General features: G+C 40.0%; 1 protein-coding gene across 1 annotated transcript; it reads left to right on the top strand.

Annotated features, from left to right (window-relative positions):
* Window positions 1-4,785: 4,785 nt before the first annotated feature.
* LOC309584935 (fructose-1,6-bisphosphatase 1-like) lies at window positions 4,786-14,272 on the top strand (the record flags this gene model as incomplete). Its single annotated transcript, XM_082301294.1, has 7 exons — window positions 4,786-4,955; window positions 7,356-7,518; window positions 9,171-9,263; window positions 10,288-10,431; window positions 11,646-11,783; window positions 12,983-13,102; window positions 14,081-14,272. The coding sequence occupies 7 exons, from the start codon at window positions 4,786-4,788 to the stop codon at window positions 14,270-14,272; spliced, it is 1,020 nt and encodes a 339-aa protein (XP_082157420.1).
* Between the last annotated feature and the right edge of the window lie 4,465 nt (window positions 14,273-18,737).

The following is an 18,737-nucleotide window of genomic DNA, read 5'->3' as shown; positions in this document are numbered from 1 at the left end:
ACTGAATTCCCAAAGTAACCAGTCAGCTTTTCATGCAAGTGCAATTTTTCTCTGTGGCACAGGATAAAGTTTTTTTCTTTGATTTTCTTTACCTGCCTCCCTACATCACAACATGATTATAAGTATTAGCTAATGCTTATTCAGAATTCAGAAGCTGTGGAAAACTATGCAAACTATGGATAAAATGGATTTTTAAGATGTAGTAGTTATCAGTAATTTTAAATAGGTTTATTGACTGTACTTCAGGCATGGAACAGAATACTTAAAATAAACATGAACAGGGAATGACCGTTTAATCTGTCACTCATTCATTTGTTGGCCATATTTTTCAGCACTTACAAAATATGTGTATTTTGTGGATATTATGTTGTATTTCTGCATCATGCTCTATAGGATATGTATCACTACCAGAAGAGCTCAGATCAGACCTTCCTCACACTGTCAATAAACCTGGAAAAGCCAACCATTCTCTCTTGTGGACCTTTATGTAGGAAAACCATTTTAGTTGTGCTGATCTATATCTAGAAATTCTGAATTGAATCATGTACAGTTAAAATTATGATTGCTAAAAAATGATGGGTTGGACCATCACAGCTGAATCTCTGTGATACTGTCCATGTAAAGCCTCCTGAAGAAGAGAATCTGGAAAACCCGTACATACTATACTTGGAAATACCACACTATAAATAGGTATTTGACCCAGCAAATAAATCTGCAAGGACATTAATGGAAAACCTCTCCCAGAAATCTAACCTAGGATTAGGCTCTGAGAATGGAGTTTGACCATTTATACCAAGTGTTCTTCCTCTGTCACCCTTGAATTTTGCAGGTTTACAGCTTAAATGTAAAAAACAAGGTTTTTTTCCATTGGTTGCTACATTGACAAATTGCATCATGTAGTCATGACATCATGTCACTCAGTATTGACAGAAATTATGTATTTTGCAAAGGGAACTGTTAGAACTACATAACTATAACTCCACTTTAATTACCTTCTTAGCTTAGTTTTGAAATCTCATCTCACAGCACTGAAATCTCTGTCTGGTTTTAACAGGGGTTTTGGGGTTTCTTTCTGGTTTTTTGGTTTGGTTTGGGTTTTTGGTTTTTTGTTTTTTGGGGTTTTTTTACATAGACTTGGTGTGGTTATGTAAAATAGTTTTAGTTTGTACATTTTACAAGGTGAGAAGTGGTAGCAAATGCAATACTTATATTGAATATCTTTGTTCTCTTTGCCTAGTACAATCTTGTGGATAAGTAAAAAATACAGGGATTTAAAACTTGTGGTTCAATATTTGTATTTCAGAGGCATATAAACTTCCTTTCCAGGATCTACTGCCTGCACATTAAGCGCTTTGTCCCGGTCCAGAAAACTGCAAAGGTACTCTCACATAAGCTGATCTCACACTGAAATGCTGACAGTGTTCCCACTCCCACAAGAGGGCACCAGGCACGGGAAAATCCCTTCACATTAATTGATATCAATCTCATAGTTCAATTCTACTTATTAATCAGTCATAATAATATAATGCATAATATCAAATGAAGCCCCTTTTACATCTACGATGTGAAGAAATTATTTTTTAGCAAATTTTCACTCACAATAACCTAAGTTTAAACATCAATTGATGCCATTTTTCGTATTTCACCTGTGTCCAGAGATATGAAGTGCTTTGTTATATGTGAACCCTTTCCCACATAGGAAATTCACATGGGCAAAATGAAGCACTTTCTGAAGCAAAGAAGGCAGCAGAATGATTGTACATCTTCCTGATTTCCTGTGTGCAGTTCCCCTTTTCCCCCTGACCCACCTCTTGCAGCACCCAGGATGACCTGCCTCAGTCATGCCCTTCGAACTGCTCCAGCCCTAATCATCTTGGCACCACACAGTAGAGAGCATCTGCACTGGTGGCATGACATTGTCTTGCAAATGATCTCAGTGTGACTTGCTGGATCTCACCCTCTGTCCACCCAACCAGCACGAAACTTCTGCAGTTGTGAGACTTCTGCACACAGAAAGTCTTCTTCAGCAAAAGTGGGATCTAAAGCTGTCTTTCTCACATGGACATTCTTCAGAGGGGGAAAAAAAGTCCTTTTTATATAGGATAGGGAAGAGTTTCCCTCCTATTTTCTTAATGGCTGTCATTTGAACCTACAAGAGGCAACCTTTACAATGAAGGATTTCTCATCAGTGTTTGTCTTATTTTCAAAATAATTACACAACTGGGGTTCTATGTGCTGGGGAAATGTTTGTTTCAAAGTAGTTACGTGGATTTGTAATCTTACCATTTTAAAACTGTTGTGAACTGTGTTCTTGTTGACGTCATCTGTACACAAACAAGTCCGTGTTTTCTTCTGTATAAAGTGAGCTGTTTCAGCAATGTTTAGTCAACCAGCACTGACCTTCTCAAATCTACAAATTCATTTTCAATAAATGTTTAACTACTGTTTTCTAAAGGCAAAGGTTCACAACATGTAAAGCCTACTTCTAATCTTAACACTGATTTTATAGTTACCACACAGCATGGTTGCTGTAGGTCTGCATGACTTGTCTACCCTCAACCATTAGATATAAACTAATTAATGTCAAGTCAACTTTCTATTTCTGGATTTCCAGAAATGACCAATGTATGCATACATTCTACGGCCAGGTGTATGGAAGTGAATTAATCTCAATGTTCTACTGAGGTCCCTCAAATACAGAAGATTAAGAACATGCTATAAAGGCTGAAAATAATTATTCTCCTTCCCCACAGTAGAAAATGTACATTTGGATGGACTTTTATGAAACTAGCATCCTTTCAAATTATTGCAATTGCAGTTCACAGTACTTGTTTCTACCTGGCTTCTGTGATGGGAATGGAAGAGTAAAACTCATGTCCCACTCATCTCACAAACCCCAAAAGTTCTGAGATAAAACCTCATCATCCTCTCAAAGAGAGTATGTGTAGCCCTGTGAGTAAGATGGAAGAGGTTAGCTATCCTCAGACATAGACACCAAACCTTAGGTATATTTTGAACCAATCTTGACTATTTTATACTGAAGTACAGCTCTTCCTGCAGATTATTGATGTACTTGTTAGAGTCTTCACATTTAAGGCAAACTGTCCCTAATCAGAGACTCTGTTGTTTGTTACCATAACTCATATATTCCCAGGCTGTTCTGCCTACTCGCTGCTAGCCAGTTGGAGTACACTCATCCAAAATTTTATTGGCTCTTTGCTATTTGTTGTTCTCTACAATTGAGACTGCAGTAGCTGCTCTAGATGGTTGTAAAGCATTGCTTACCTTTAAAGAATGAGCTAACCTCAATGTTTTGTAAATTTTCCCAAATCTACCTGTCTCTAAAAGAACTTTTTAATGATATTGGGCTGTTAACCTCTTCCCAAAGACTGAAATATCTCATTCAGAAGAGCCTTACAACTACTCATATCTAATACCTTCAGGAGTGTCTGCAATGCTGGGCATGGGAGAATTAGGCCAAAGTTGTGTACACTTTCAGGAGAAGACATTTATGCATACCTTTGAAGTATTTAATGCATGGGTATGCAACATGCTTTGCATGAAGATAGAATGTATGTATATATGCAAAGATGTGCATCTTGTGAAAGACTTTTGCCCTGTGTTTGACACCATTTGGAATGATTTCAACCTGTGGTTTCAATTTAAAATTTGAGACTGTGCTTATTCAACTCATTAATGTATTCTACTGAAAAGTAATCGATTTTTTAAAATATTCATCTTCTTAGATAACACGAATATAAAAAAATGGCTAGTACAACAAATCTGGACTGTACAGAGTATAACACCTGTTTTCAGATTTGTGTTTGCCAAATTATTGTGTCAAAGGGTGTATCTAGGGTCAGGTGTTGGGTGAACCTGGTTTCCCTTACTAGTGCTTGGATTTTTCTGATCAAACGTAAGCAGCAAAACATATTGCTTGACTGCTGCAAGATCAGGAAGGCTGGAACCAAAAGAAAAGAGATACAAGAGGGCCTAGATTCCCTTGCAGCAGTATTTGTGTGAGGTGCATTAGCTTCTAGCTTCTGAAGTGGGACTCAGCCTATGCCTTTCTATTGAACAGCTCTGGAAAGTTTGTTATAAAAGTCTCATTGGGTCCAGCTCCCAGGGGCTGTTTCCTTGCAGCTTTTTTATGATGTTGGGTAGGTTGGGACACGTGGGGTCAGCATGATCTCCGTACACAGAGTAAGTTAATACTTGATGGAATCGGTCACTAAATGTGTGTTTTCCCTGTACTGATGAGTCAGGATGGGAGCATTCCTGTACAGCAGAAAATACTAGCCTTGCTCTGTAGGTTGTTCGCAGTTCACTATAATCCACAATGACCCCCACGGAGTTTTTCAGTCAAGTGGTGAAACCATGCTGACTTCTGAGTTTTGGGGCACAATTTCAGGACCGTTAACACTGACGTGTGACCACTGCAAACACTAAGAACTACCAGCACCCGTGTGTCGATTGACTTTCTGTGCCGTTCACAGAACGAATGCCCAAACCATCCTGACCTCGCCTCTCCCCGCACAGTGTATGAGACAAGGTTTGGTTAAAAAAAAAAAAAAAAAAAAAAAAAGTGAGCGGCGGTGCTTTCCCGCCGCGGATATTTTAGAGTGTCGGTGGGACGAAGGGGCAGGACCCCGGCCCTCATCCCCAGCCCGCGGCGGCGGTGGCGGGGCCGGGCCTGTCCCCGCCCCTGCCCGCCGGCCCCGCCCCGCCGCGCTGGGCCAAGAGGCGATGCCGGCGGCCGCGGCCCCACTCGCGCCCGCCGCCACCATGACGGACCGCTCCGCCTTCGACACCAATGTCATCACCATGACCCGCTTCGTGATGGAGGAAGGCAGGCGGGCCAAGGGTACCGGGGAGTTCACGCAGCTCCTCAACTCCCTCTGCACGGCCATCAAAGCCATCTCCACCGCTGTCCGTAAAGCGGGCATTGCCAACCTGTGAGTCCCGGGATGCACCCCGCACCTTCGCGCATCCCCGCGGGTCCAGGGCATCCTGCTGTCTCCGGGGTGGTGGGTGTCGGGATGAGGATGGGGATGGGTATTTCTTTCACCAGAAAAGCCTGTGAGTGGGGTTGCATGAGCACATCCTCTTGCACAGAGCTGAAAGTAACTCCTTTACTGTCTTGGTTTCTTGATTTTTTTCAAGTGATAGAGGTCCTATGACTTCTCAATAGTATAAGGCATCCAGTCTTTGAGAAATGTCTGCCAATAATAGAACTTCATTGTTACTTTCAACAGGTGTGGGTGCCTGGAACCATAAGACCACATATACTGAAAGACAAAGCCTAGCAAAATATGGCTTATTGCTCCTTGCATATTGCTTGATATCAAAGCACCATTTTATGCTTTGAGGTGTGTAATCAAATTCAGAGTGGTTTTTTTTGCATATTGCATCACAGCAACTAGAGTTTCTCTACAAAACTTTGGATGTCTAAGGCTTTTAGAAAGTGCACTGGCTAGGAATGGCAGTGTCTGTAGTCAGCCAGTCAGAGGGATGTTGTTCTGGAGATGCATCAGAAGGAAATTGGAACTCTTGAAATGTGAAATAGCTGAAACCGCTTGTAGGTAACTAATCCTCCTAAGTATTTTACATATTGTTCATAAGCCCAGTTGTGTGTTATCAAGGCTTTAGAGATGGGCTACTTCATTACTTAATGGAAAATGTTGTAAAGAGAAAATGAATTTGCATCTACAAGCCATGCAGTGGAAAATATAATTTTTAAAAAGGCAAAAGTCCTCCAGTTTATGTATGTTTGAACTATATTTCTGTTTTGACTTCAGACTGCATGTAGCTATGGTAATTTCTGGTTGTTGTGTGCTAGCCCTTTCATATGCCTCCTATATCTATCGATACAGACTAGGGTTTCCTAGATGTAACCTGATATGTAAGCTTAAGGTCCTGTTCCTTTTGTGTCCTACGTGTGTGTCTGTTGGCAGCTCCCCACAGGTTTGGTATCTGGGCCCATAGACTTGCCTTATGATCCCCTGGACAGTGGGTTTGACTCTCCAGCAGCACTAGGACTGCTTTGGACTCATAAGCCTCCTTGAACAGATCTCCTACTGTGGGACTGCATTTTATAAGCAGTGGTGAAATTTTGCTTCGCTGTCAGGGAATGTGGACAAGTAGGGATCACTGGAATCCATTTCTTTGGACCATCCTCAGACTCAACTATATGCTTAGTGCTGCTCAGCAGGGGAGGTGCAGAACAGCTGAGGAAGACATACAGACCCTTTCCAGCTGCAGGCTCCACACCTGACACCTTGTCTTCCCCTCCCAGGAGTCCCCAAAAGATGAGGTGTGAGAGCTGTGCTGCTACCGTGCCTCCACATAAGCATGATGTTCAAAGTACATTTTTTTCTTAAAAGCACGTTCACAATTGTAGAAAAATATTCAAGCCACTGTAACAGAGAGAGAGAGAGAGAGAATTATGTCTTTTTCTTTGTCTCATGCATTAAACTGAATAAGTGCAATGCATTGCTAAAGTAGTGTGTTCAGTGTTAGTACATAAAACCTGAAATACCGGTGTTCAGCCTCATCAATGAACCGTAGCTGAAGTACATAGGAGTCAGCTGAATGTGTGCCAAGCTGGCTATTGTTTTTCTCTTCTAAGAGCTAAGCTTCCCCTTTCTGTTTTGCATGCTTACAAAATCACCTATCATAAGGTCTCCTGGTACTTCTGCTTGCCAGATGGTTTGATTCTGATTAGCTTGCAGCATTTTATTTGTGTTTCTTATTTCTATTTCTTGGTTCTTTCCCCAAGGAAACGTTTACTGCTTAAAATCAAAACTGAAAACATTAAGCTATAAATATGTTGATTTATTTGTGAGGAGACTTTTTCTGCTGCAATTTGCACATCAGGAGTATATTACATACAGAAGATAGCATAACTAGCATGGTCAGATTCACATACAGATTCATATTTTAAAAATAATATGTTCATATACTGGTAAAATACACAGTTTTTTAATGAATTCTTAGCTTTTAGGGAATGCACAGCCATAGAATTCAGGAATAATATGTAGGTCTTAAGAGCTCACTAAGAAGCACAGTTGTAACTCAGCCTTCACAGCCTGGTCTGGCTGTGTTTACCTGTAGTTTACAAACTATTGAAAAGCAATTCCTTGTTTTGTATTTCTCTTCTAGATATGCAACCACAACTAACGTTAACAGGTCTCAGCAAGAATTCATTGGGCAGTAAATAAACAGGCTTAGAGAGCTGAGATGCCATTTGAAAGTGCTGTATGTTTACAAGAGATTTTACAGGCATAAGAAACAGGATACTTTAGAAGACACAGTGCTCCATTCTCACGAAATACTTTGTCTTGCAATTGCTCTAGCTATGGAATTGCTGGGTCTACCAATGTGACTGGAGATCAAGTAAAAAAGCTGGATATTCTTTCCAATGACCTGGTGATTAATATGCTCAAGTCATCCTTCAGTACATGTGTTATTGTGTCAGAAGAAAACAAAGATGCTGTGATAGTGGAAACTGACAAACAGGTTAGTAGCTTTAAAAGTTCTCCCTGCTTGATTTCAAATCAGCCTGTACAGGTATACTGCTCCACATCTAAAAAAATAAAACTGAGCTAGAAGTTTCAGAAAACAGGTACTTTCCTGAACTGGCAAATGAAGGTGGAGGTGATGGGTGGAGAGAGTGTTAGTCAACATTTGTTCTTTCTGTCATTTCTGCTCTCCAGACTTATGTTTGTTGGTTTGGGGTTTTTTTTCTGTGTTATTCCTCCCCACCTTCTTTTTCTCTCACCTTTTTCTTTTTGTAGAGAAAATATTTCATTCATCACCATCTGATCTCTGGAACTATACTCTGAGTTAGTCAAGCCCTTTTGAAATGTCACTTTGTGAGTAGGACACTGATGAGCTGTTCTCTGCAGGTCAAATCTCGAGGTCTTTAATTCTTGAAAATTCTCCTTGAAGCCCATGAAAGACTTAGCAACAATGAAACAAAAGCATTTTTAACATTTATTATTTACATTCACAAGCCTGCATGCACTTGTGGGATAGTTCCTATTTCCTAGATAATATTTTGGTCTGATCCTGTAAAAATCTGAGTAAAAATTTAGTAAAAGTGAACAGCAAAATAATTTACAAATTTACATAATTTGCAAAGTATCATAAAGTTTGTTTTGTTTAAGCAGTTCTCTCTCTCCCTGTTGAGAAATCTTCAAAATTGATTTTCTAGGGATTAGATTTCCTTAGCTCTGAACAAATATTTTCGAAGATCACTGAAGGAGTCTCAGTATTAATGCTTTTCTAAACTAAATGTGAGCCAATACAGCGTTTTTATCAATGCATACCGGGAATTCATACTTGCAGATTAGAGCATTGCTGAACTCTAAATAAGTTTCTGACATGCAGGGTAAAATCAAATGAAAAACAAATAAACACTGTTGTTATACACCATTATTAAGACAACTATAAATGAAATGAGGGGGGAACAAAATATTTAAAAGGTACAGTTAATTCAACTTTTTCCCTGGTACTGGCAATTTCCTGTATCTACAGGATTCCTTAATCCAGCAATAAGGCAGGGGCTTCTTTTTTGACCCCCCAAACCCAGGGTAAGGTCAGTCTGGCTAAGGTAATATCTGACCATTTCAGAGCACAGATAAAGGAAAATGTACAGTTTAGGCATAGCAGCCATTAAAGGGCTTTTTAATATCTCTATTTTTTAGCTCTGCATGAAAAGGACTGATTTTCGTTTGTTTTTTTCTTCCTTATTATTAAGAAAGACATGTTTAACAGAAGAGAAAGTGCAGCTTAGCCTAGGTGGTGGATATGACAGGATTGGCTTTAATTACACTGATGAAACTAAACCAATAAAAGTATTCCCCTTTTTTTTTTTTCTCATATTAAAAAGTGTATGAGAAAACTTCACTTTTCCTGTGTTGTTATCTGCTATGTACTTTAGAGATTTCTGAGCTTCTGGTCTGGCACAAATCACGGTCGTAATCAAGAATGAAATCTGGGCCAAAGAATTGCTGACATATGAATTTGGTTTCTTTATAATCTATAAAAACCTTTTAGTTCATATTGCTGTGTAAGTCTCTGAGAAAATGTACCTACTGAAATGCTTTTATCTGGGGGAAGTTCATAAATACTGTCACTAATTTAGTTCCCTCTTTTGTATTTTCCAGGGTAAATACATAGTCTGCATAGACCCTCTAGACGGTTCATCAAACATTGACTGTCTTGTTTCCATTGGGACCATCTTTGCAATCTATAGAAAGGTAAAATTTTTTCATGTAGAATAGAAAAAACTATTACTTTGCAGCTTTTGGTGAAATAAAATTGCATGGGAAGACTTAATAAAATCTAATTAAACTTGTTTGTGAAAGAGACTTTCAGGGCAAGCTTTAAGTTAAATCTAGTACTTCACAGATGCATGGATTTGGATTTGAATTTGTCAGGATTTGAATTAGTCTCTTAGAAGATGAAGAACTTATGTGGAAGCCTAGCTGATATTTAATTAGCCAGCTAATGAAATTACTGCTTGGAAAAAATAATGTCTTAGGTTTCATGAATATTTGTGTTGAGGCAAAATACCACGTAGTTGTCATCTACCTGGGGAATGTGCTTTCAGGTTTTCTTGTTCTCTGTACTAATAGTCCTGTTAGCCTGAGGACAGGCTTCAAAAACAAGCCAGAGCTGAAACATGTCATGTGCATTTGAAGTGTCTAATTCACTCTGAAAGGCAGAAACCCTGTCTGAAGGAGCTTGAAATACCAGACTTACAGGTCACAACATGGGGGAAAAAGTAAATCAGATAAAACACACCCAACTGTCCATTTCAATTGTCTTTTATATGTTTTCATACATCCCAAAGTAGCTATTTTCAACTTCATTTTTGTAGGAAGCAAAAGAAAACAAAAAAAATCCCAAGTACTTTTGATCAGCCTTGAGCTCTCTGAGTCATGTTTCATTTCTTTTCAACTGTGCCTCAGAGTTTTCCTCTGAGCTGTGTTCATCATCACCTACAAGGAGGTACATAGCTCTTTATTATCTCCTTAATCCTTTCCTGCTTCCTGCATTCCTGCTAGGCATAGTTAGAAGAGCATTTCTAGATCAATGTGTTTGTATCCTATATATAATTTGTATTAGTGCATCCAGTAGGAATCTCAGTTGTGGATCATGGAAGCATTTGTGCCACCTCATGCATGGATGTGGAGCACAAGACTGTCCCTATCCCAGAGCCCAGTTATGTACCAGCAATAGAAATGAAGTAAAATCAACTATATTCTTTTCTTGTTCTAGGTGTCCCCTGATGGACCTTCTGGGAAAGATGCTTTACAGCCTGGACGTAATCTCGTGGCAGCTGGATATGCGCTCTATGGCAGTGCCACCATGCTGGTACTGGCCACTTCTGCTGGAGGTGTCAACTGTTTCATGCTGGATCCGGTGAGAGTTGTCTTCTGTTTCTTTGTTTTGCTGTTAGGGATTACAGCTACTGTCTTTAAGAACTGTTTGTCCCCAGGAAAATCAACCAAAGGAGCAGCTTTCAAGGTAGCATGAAGGAATGAAATGTAAGTGTACTCGTACTTACAACCCATCAGGAATAATGTCAAGAGACTTGCATTCCTTGATGCAGGAGTGCCATGTGTGACTCAACAACAGGAAGACAGCTGAGTCAGCAGAGCAAATACACAGCATGTGTAATCATGTGATATTTAAAATAAGCAGTTTTCTGCAGTACAAAATGCCCTTTAAGTCTTATTTGTCTTTTCCTTAATGCTAGGACCTTAGTAAACCAGAGGAGCAGAAATATTTAACCTTCTTCTGTGTTTTCAGATCCCACCATGATGTGTAAAAGAGTAAGTGATGTGTGTGGGTGATGTAACATTCTAGCATGCATTTACCGTGAGTTTTAAAACAAAAATCGTGTAGATCATAGCTGAAAGTAGTTTGCTTTAGTGGTCTGTTTCTTTGTGATCAGTCAGGCTGTGCCACCTGCCAATCTTAAATTTTTATAACCTTCTCTGATCAAGCTGCAGGAAATACAACTTGGTACTCTCTGTTTAGTAGCAGCTTAAATAGATGCATGTATTTTTAACTATGTTTAGGTAACAGATTTAGCTTTGAGCATGCATGCATGTTATTTTGTTTACTCTTAGCACTAACTTGGAAATTTACTTTAGAGAAAACTAAACAGACCAGTCCTTGGTCACAGGCTTCCAGTTAGCCCAAGCTAAAAGGAAGTGGAATATCTACAGCTATTTGAGCATGTTTATGCATTGGTTCAGCCAGCACTCTCAGTTTCCAGACTCCTCAGAGTTTGGAAACTTACATTGTTTTAAGTCTAGCAAAAGAGTGGAGAGATAACAAATTTATGGACAACAGTATTTTTTGGGCATAGGAAAGAGAAAGTGCTTGGAATGGTAGTGTGAAGAAGCTTGCATGACCCCAGGATTCATGCTTTGTCTGTGTTTTATGGATAAACAAAATACTTTGCACATAGATTGCAAAGACCACTTTTTTGTAGGTACTGAATTATTTTTAAAAATTGGCAGTGGTAGTAAATTTTTATTTAATTGTGTATAGTACTGGACTAAGCCTTGGTTTGCAAATAAGTGAGCAATTAATGTTAACAAATAGCTTTTCTTTCTTATTGTTAGGCAATTGGAGAATTCATTTTGGTTGAAAAGGATGTGAAAATCAAAAAGAAGGGAAATATCTACAGTCTCAATGAAGGCTATGCTAAATATTTTGATCCTGCAGTCACAGAGTATCTCAAAAAGAAGAAATTCCCTGAGGTAAAAGATCCTGTTGACAAGCCTTGTTCATGATTTCCAGTGTTATGATCAATCATTCATTCTCTCATGCACCGTTCAGAGCTTGTTTTCCTTTCCTGTCTATTTAAAACATAACTTGGTGTAGGACTCCTAATGAGAGCAGTTGATGTAGCCAGATATTTCAGCTTTCTCCAGTATGGCACTATACCTCTTTTGCATTCTTTTTCCTTTCTTCCTTTTTTCTTTTTTTAAATCTTTCTTCCTGAATGAAGGTCTGAGTAATGGTGCTGGAGGCAAAACTGGGCATTTGGTAATCAAGCAGAGAGGAAATCTTATCTGGTGATGAAGAAATTTGATCAACGTGTTGTATTGCTGCTTCCTCACTGCAACATCTGAATAGCTGGAGAGCGGAGTGCAGAAGGCAGTGGGTCACTGCTCAGTGGTGACACGAGCTGTGTCCTGAGGGTGCCTCTCACTTGGAAATCTAGTGTAGTTTCAAGGCCTGCTTTGTGGTTGTGTGGCTTCCTGGTGTCAGGAGGCCCCAAGCGCCAAGGAGTGCCCATACAATGTTTTCATGCCTTAGATGTTTCATCACTGGAGTTACTATGCTGACAGTGAACTGTGAACACCTACTTTTGTTAAGTGTTAGTGTCCCTTCCTGACTTCCTGATCTTGCTTTGAAGGAAGACTGATGTTTTCATCTGACGTCTTTCCGGGCTTAAGGTGTTGTGTATTTAAAGTGTATTCCAGGGAGTAGAATAAGGAAATAATATCAGAAGTCAACTATTAACATTTTCTTAACAAAAAAATTGCAGAAGCTGGCAAAAATGGTTGGAAGAAGTAGGAAAGATCACTTCTTTTGCTCCTTTTATTTTTTTCCTGCTAGAAAAGACAAAGCCCCAGTGTTGATTCCTACTACTTGATTTTTTGCCACCAGAAATGCAGTGTTTTCCAAGTATTAGAGCCAGTGGAGAGCTGGGATACATTTTCAGTTGTTGTCACTACTGCTCATCTATGCTGAGGTCTTCTGCCATTCCTTCTGCTTGGATTTTCCTGGTTAGAAAATGAGGAGGATACTGACATACTCTCTGAAACTACTTGGAGTATTATCAATGAAGCATGATACGGAGATGAAAGATGTTAGGACTGCTAAAGGGGCATGTGGGGGAGGTTAACCTGATGTTCTCTAGAGTTACTTTTATTGAAATGTTTTCCTGTAGGATGGCAGTTCACCGTATGGTGGGAGGTACATAGGATCTATGGTGGCAGATGTGCATCGCACACTGGTGTATGGAGGAATCTTTCTGTATCCTGCTAACTCCAAAAGTCCCAAAGGAAAGGTAAGCCTGAATAAGCCCAGTTACAGGAAATGTTACTTTATGTAGACATTTCACTATCAAGATTAATATTTTGATTGCAGAACCTGTGTTGTGTAACTTGGTAGTTTGTATTTCTTGTAGGGGGGGATATGGGCATCCCTTGCACACTGTCACAAGTGACAGGACCCTATTGTCAAACACCTATTTTAGGGCTGCTGCTCACCTGTTTCAGCTGCAGTGACTTCTCTTTACCGGCAAACGTACCTAGATTATGGAACATACCAGGGGGTATGCTGCTCAAACAGGCTCCTCTGCACCATGTCAGCTGAAACTGGTGGTGCTGGTCCCAACCAAGTAGAACATCACAAAGCAAACAGTCTGCATTACCCTGAGATTCCTAGTGCAAGCTAGTTTGTAAGAAGCCTAAATGTAGTTGTCCCATGGGGAGAAGCTCTGCCAAAGGGAAAACCGTTTGCATCTTGTATGTGGTAACAGGGCTTCATCTGGAGGAGCTGTGCCTGACTGGATCTGCCAGGACAATGGTCAGTCAGGGAAGATCACACACTTACAGGCTGACAAGGCGACTGTTTATTCAGCAAAGACCTTTGATCTGTTTTGTAATTGTCTGTAAATTATTGCTTCAGGTTGCAGATAAGATACAGTTATTCATTATAGAAACTTAGTGGCACACTCAGAACGAGTGTTTTTCTTTATTTTCACACAGTCCTATGTGCTCTGCCTCGTTAATGGTTGTGTCTTAACATATAAGCTTTATCTCTGTGTAAATAGCACAATGCAAATATGGACTATCGAGAAAGCACTCGGATTGGGCAAATCCAGCGTTCACTGTGTTTTGTTGAAAAGCAAAATCCACACAATTTGAAATAAAGAGTATTTAGAACATTGATTGGTTTAAAATCAAATGCCAAATATATTTACATTTAATGAGTTTTGGCATTGCCTGGCCTGACTTCTGCCATTTTGACTTTTGTCTTCTAGCTGAGACTGCTCTACGAATGCAATCCTATGGCTTTTGTTATTGAGAAGGCTGGGGGAATAGCAACAACTGGTCATCAAGCAATACTAGATATAGTGCCTGAGGATATCCACCAAAGAGTGCCTGTTATCTTGGGGTCTCCTGATGATGTGAAGGAGTACCTTGAGATAGTCAAGAAGCATTCAGCTAAGTAAAGAAAGCTTGCTGGATTCACTGTGCACAGGGGATAAAATGTCTTACGGCTGAACCAAAGAACACATTGCAGTACTGTGAGATTGAGCTGTCTGACTTCTGTAGCAAAAGAGCAAATAAGCCATATTTTCGTAAGATTTTTTTTAAGTAAAATCTTGTGCAATTGCATTGTGCAATGAAAGGCATTAAAAGATTGCATTAAAGGAAGCATTAAAAATTAAAGCAATGGAAAAATGTGTTTTCTTTTTTATTTATCATTTTTGGTTACGTGAGAGCCAGAAGGAAATACTTTGTTGCATTCGATATCTAGGGGGGAGAGACACTAGCTGTCTCAGACAGACTATCAGCTGTACATGTGACTCTGTCCTCTTTTAAAAGTCTTGGGAGGAAGACTCGGCAGTCTCTTACAGTGAGTGACCTTTCCTAGACCAGTGTCTATGCCTCAGAAGTTGCTCACTGTACTTTGGTCTGGGTTTACTCTGACCAAGAATTAAGGTTTGTGAAACATGGGCATTAGTGCATGTTAATTCTGACACATGATATTAATGTTGCTGGTTGCCACTCTATCAGATTCAGTTACACAAGGATGGAAAATGACATGTTAGGGTGGAGGGGGTTTAATGGGATAAAGAGTATGTGTAGACAGCTTGTACATAGATTCTGCTGTGATGAGCTGGCTATCTTTGCCAGAAATTTACCCACTTACTTGATGAAAACAAGAACCTGTGTGTTGCTAGCAACCCCCACCAGATGTTGTGTTGTTTTGGGATTGGGGATTACCATGGAAAAGGATTCTGCTGTGCAAGCAGAAGGGAGGTGCGGAGATCCCCCAAAGCATACTGACATTTAATACGCTTATTCAGAGCACGCTGTTAGGAAGAGCATGCTAGGGCTTGGGAGCTAGATGGGCTGCCCACCTGTCTGGATACAGTTTATGGCTGTCACACAAGCATTTTGAATCCATTAAAATCAGAAATCTTTGATATTTCTCATGGCCCTGTCTAGGGGTGCTGTGAGCTATAAGCCTGCCTGCCTGAGGGCTTTGCATGTATCAGTGCAGATAGCCTGACTGAGCATGGTTCTCCTTGTAAAACAAGAGAAGAGTGGGGGAGAACCTTGAGTCCATGGTGCAAGGGCATGCTCCATGAGGGCTCACACAGATAAAAACCTGGGGACCCTAGTTCTGACAGGTCATGCTGGGGCATTTGGAGGCATACTGGCAAGCCTTAGAAAGTTGTATATATGCATCTGTTCTCCAAATTGGTAGGGGGCAAGACATTTCTGTCTGGGAGTGAATGGCCTAGTTTCTGCTGAAAATGTTAATTTGGATGAGGCTTTGCTAGTGGAGATGACTTTCAGGGACCTGAGCCCTTAAAGGACTGAGAGTGTTGGCAGTAGTCAATTTGGACTGCAGTGCCGCAATGGTCTGTTAGCATGACTGGGCAGAGAGTATCCACAGCAGATTTTTGCCTAGTTACCATAATTCCTTGTCTGTGTTCTGCCCTCAAGCTTGACGAGAATCCCGGACTGCATGTATCTATTTTTAATATACCATACTGGCAGCATGTAAAGGTTATAGGAGGAAAGTCAATACTGCCCGTGTTTGCTAGGTCAGTTCTCCGTGTTTTGGATTTGCCTGTAGGCTGACATTTTTACCCATTGTGAGCTGGGTTTATCTTCTAATCAGTAATATGTAAGCCCACATTTGAACAATATCCCTGGCTAGCCACCAGTGGGGAGAACTATTTAGTAATCTCCTTCCATCCCCCTTTCCAGAGCTCTCCCTGCCTGCCAGTGCAGAGCCCGAAAGTGGGTTTGTCACAGTGTCCACTGTCAGCCCCTGTGGCTGTTCTACCCACTGCCCTCCTCAGAGGCTGCACTGTGGCCTTTGGTGAAAGGTCACTAGCTCCAATTTCAGCTGGCACCATCCAAGCAACTAACATTTCATATCAGTTAGAAAAGGTGTCACCTTTAAGACTCAGGACTGGCCCATACACCAGTGCAAGTGTGAATAATCCCCAAGAGCTCTTTATATTAGAAGCCAAATCTACCACAGATCTGTCAAATTGAGGTGTTTATTTTTTTAACCTTCCTATGCTATTCCAACCCCTTGTACTGAGACCTTCTCAGGCTTATAGACAATCATCACACATTTTTGACACACTCTGATTTCTCCCCACCTGCCCAAAATGGTAATTATTTATATAGCCTAATCATTCAGTATAATCATTTGGATTATTATCATCCAGTGAGATCACTGTATTTATTGTAACAGGGTGAAGCTTTCATGCAGTCCAATTGCATGCTTTTATCCAAGTTTATTTCTCTTTTTGCTATACTATTGACTGCAATATTTATGGAAAGCTTGGTTGAAGAGTCTGTGTTCTTTATATTACAGTGTAAGTTAATTTCTTATTGAAGGACTGTTACTTGACCATCTCAAAGCATTGTGCTTTATACATAGTAAAAAAATCCAGTACCTATAAAATATATTTGCAGATTCAAAAAAAAAAAAAAAAAAAAAGAGGCAAATAATGGACTTATTAGCTCTGAAAACACCCTTTGAACCACTGACTCCAAAACAAACGTTTGGTTAGAAGATGGTATGAACTTTGTCTTTTTGAACATTGCAAAAGATCACTTGGAATCAACAGAAGATCTGCATGTGATGTTTTGACAAAAGTTAAAAGTCACAGGCCAACTGCTGCCCCACTTCTTATTTACTAATTTGATTTGGTTTGCTTATGGTATTCCAGCTACACAGCAGAGAGATTTTGCATTAAATGCATTTTAGTACTGGTCAGGCTGACAGCTGCCATGATGATGAAATAATGTGCAGAATGTAATGTCTGTACTTTAAGCTAGCAGATATTTTTTGCATGTATAACGTGAAACCTGTCCCCTTCTTTTATTAATCCTACCATGTGCTATCCCAAAGCTCCCTACATACATTATATTTTGTTTTCTACAAAGTCTGTTCAAAAGAAGAAAGTCTCCTGACCAGGCAAAACATGCTCTGTTAACGTTTGTCTTGTGATGTGTATCCTGTACATTTAACTATATCACTGGAGCAGAAAAGAGAAATCTTCCAGATTTTTTTCTTCTTAAACCATTGCCTTAGAGGATGTAGTGCAAAACCAGCCTGTTGTTCCGTCTGAGCAATTCTGCTGCCAGTCCTTTCTCCACCTTGGAACGGGATTGAAAAAACCTCCCCAAAGCCAAGCACATGCGATGGAAGCAGCGCTGAACTCTGTCTTTCTACTCGTGGCTAGTGTTCAGTGCTGTCAGTCTCTAAAACCCTTCTTTGCAGCTGATTTCAAAGTGGAAATCTTTAGCATTCAAATCCCTTTAAAACTTTAGAAGTATTGTATTGTTCATATATGAAGAGACACTTCAAGGAAAATCTGAAGGAATGCTAAAGATTAAAAAAGGAATGTCAAGGGAAATCCAAACTTTTTGGCTTCAGCTGCTGTTCATATTAACAAAAACACACCAGGTATATGTTTCATTACTGAATTTTGTTTCTGTCTTCCTGGCAAGATTTTAGTGCAGTAATTTGGTTTACAGGAATAACAATGGAACTTAATGAAACTTTTCTTCTGTAACTCTGGATTTTCTTTTCTTGCTGGTGGGCTTTCCATATCTTCTGCTTAAAAATAAGAGTGCTGCTAGTAAGTAAAATGAAGGCTACAGCATATAGTTGCTCTTACTGCCTAGTCAGAGTGGGAAGACAGTGCTGTAATTAAAATCCATAACTCCAGTGTTCCAGATAGCATGTGTCTTATGCACAATCTTATGCACGCATGGAGAATTTCTGTCTACTTTCACACTGGCATCATGTGCTCCAAGTATATTGCTTTTAAGGAGTTACTGGCAACATAATTGCAAATTTGGACATACCTATATTTACATGATGCTCTACAGTATGAAAGCCAACATAAAATTTCATTTTGTGATTTGTGTCATTGACATGCTTAAATCAGAGAAGCTGAATTTCTAAGTTATTGAAGACATAATTACTTTGTAACTAGTCAAGCCACAGCTAACCAGTACTTCTTGTTCATTCAAGCCCTATAATATTACAAACAACCCAGACCAGGAATTAAATCATTAACATGGAACTGCAGCAGACCAGCTAGCAACATAAAGCACTTTAACAAATGCATGTCTAGATGCACCCCTTCAAAACCTTCCTTCAGGGCAGAGGCCAAAAGAGTGAACAAACAGGGCTTATGGGAAGGGAACTTCACTGTCTGGAGTCACAGTGCTGTGGGACTCTGTGGCATGCGTGGTTACCAGTGCCTGGTGCCTTCATTTCTGGTGCCTTGTAAGTTGTGCATTGCCTTGGCTGTGCTGAGCCCATTGCTGAGCAGGATCTACAGGAAAGCCATTTCCAAGTATGCAGCCAGCAAGAGTTTTGCATTATAATCTGTCTGATGTACAGTGAGGATATGTAACTAGATCTGC

The sequence above is a fragment of the Coloeus monedula genome (assembly GCF_965178545.1).
Source record: "Coloeus monedula genome assembly, chromosome: Z".
NCBI classification, from domain to species: Eukaryota; Metazoa; Chordata; class Aves; order Passeriformes; family Corvidae; genus Coloeus; species Coloeus monedula.
This window is presented reverse-complemented; position numbering and strand designations above follow the sequence as displayed.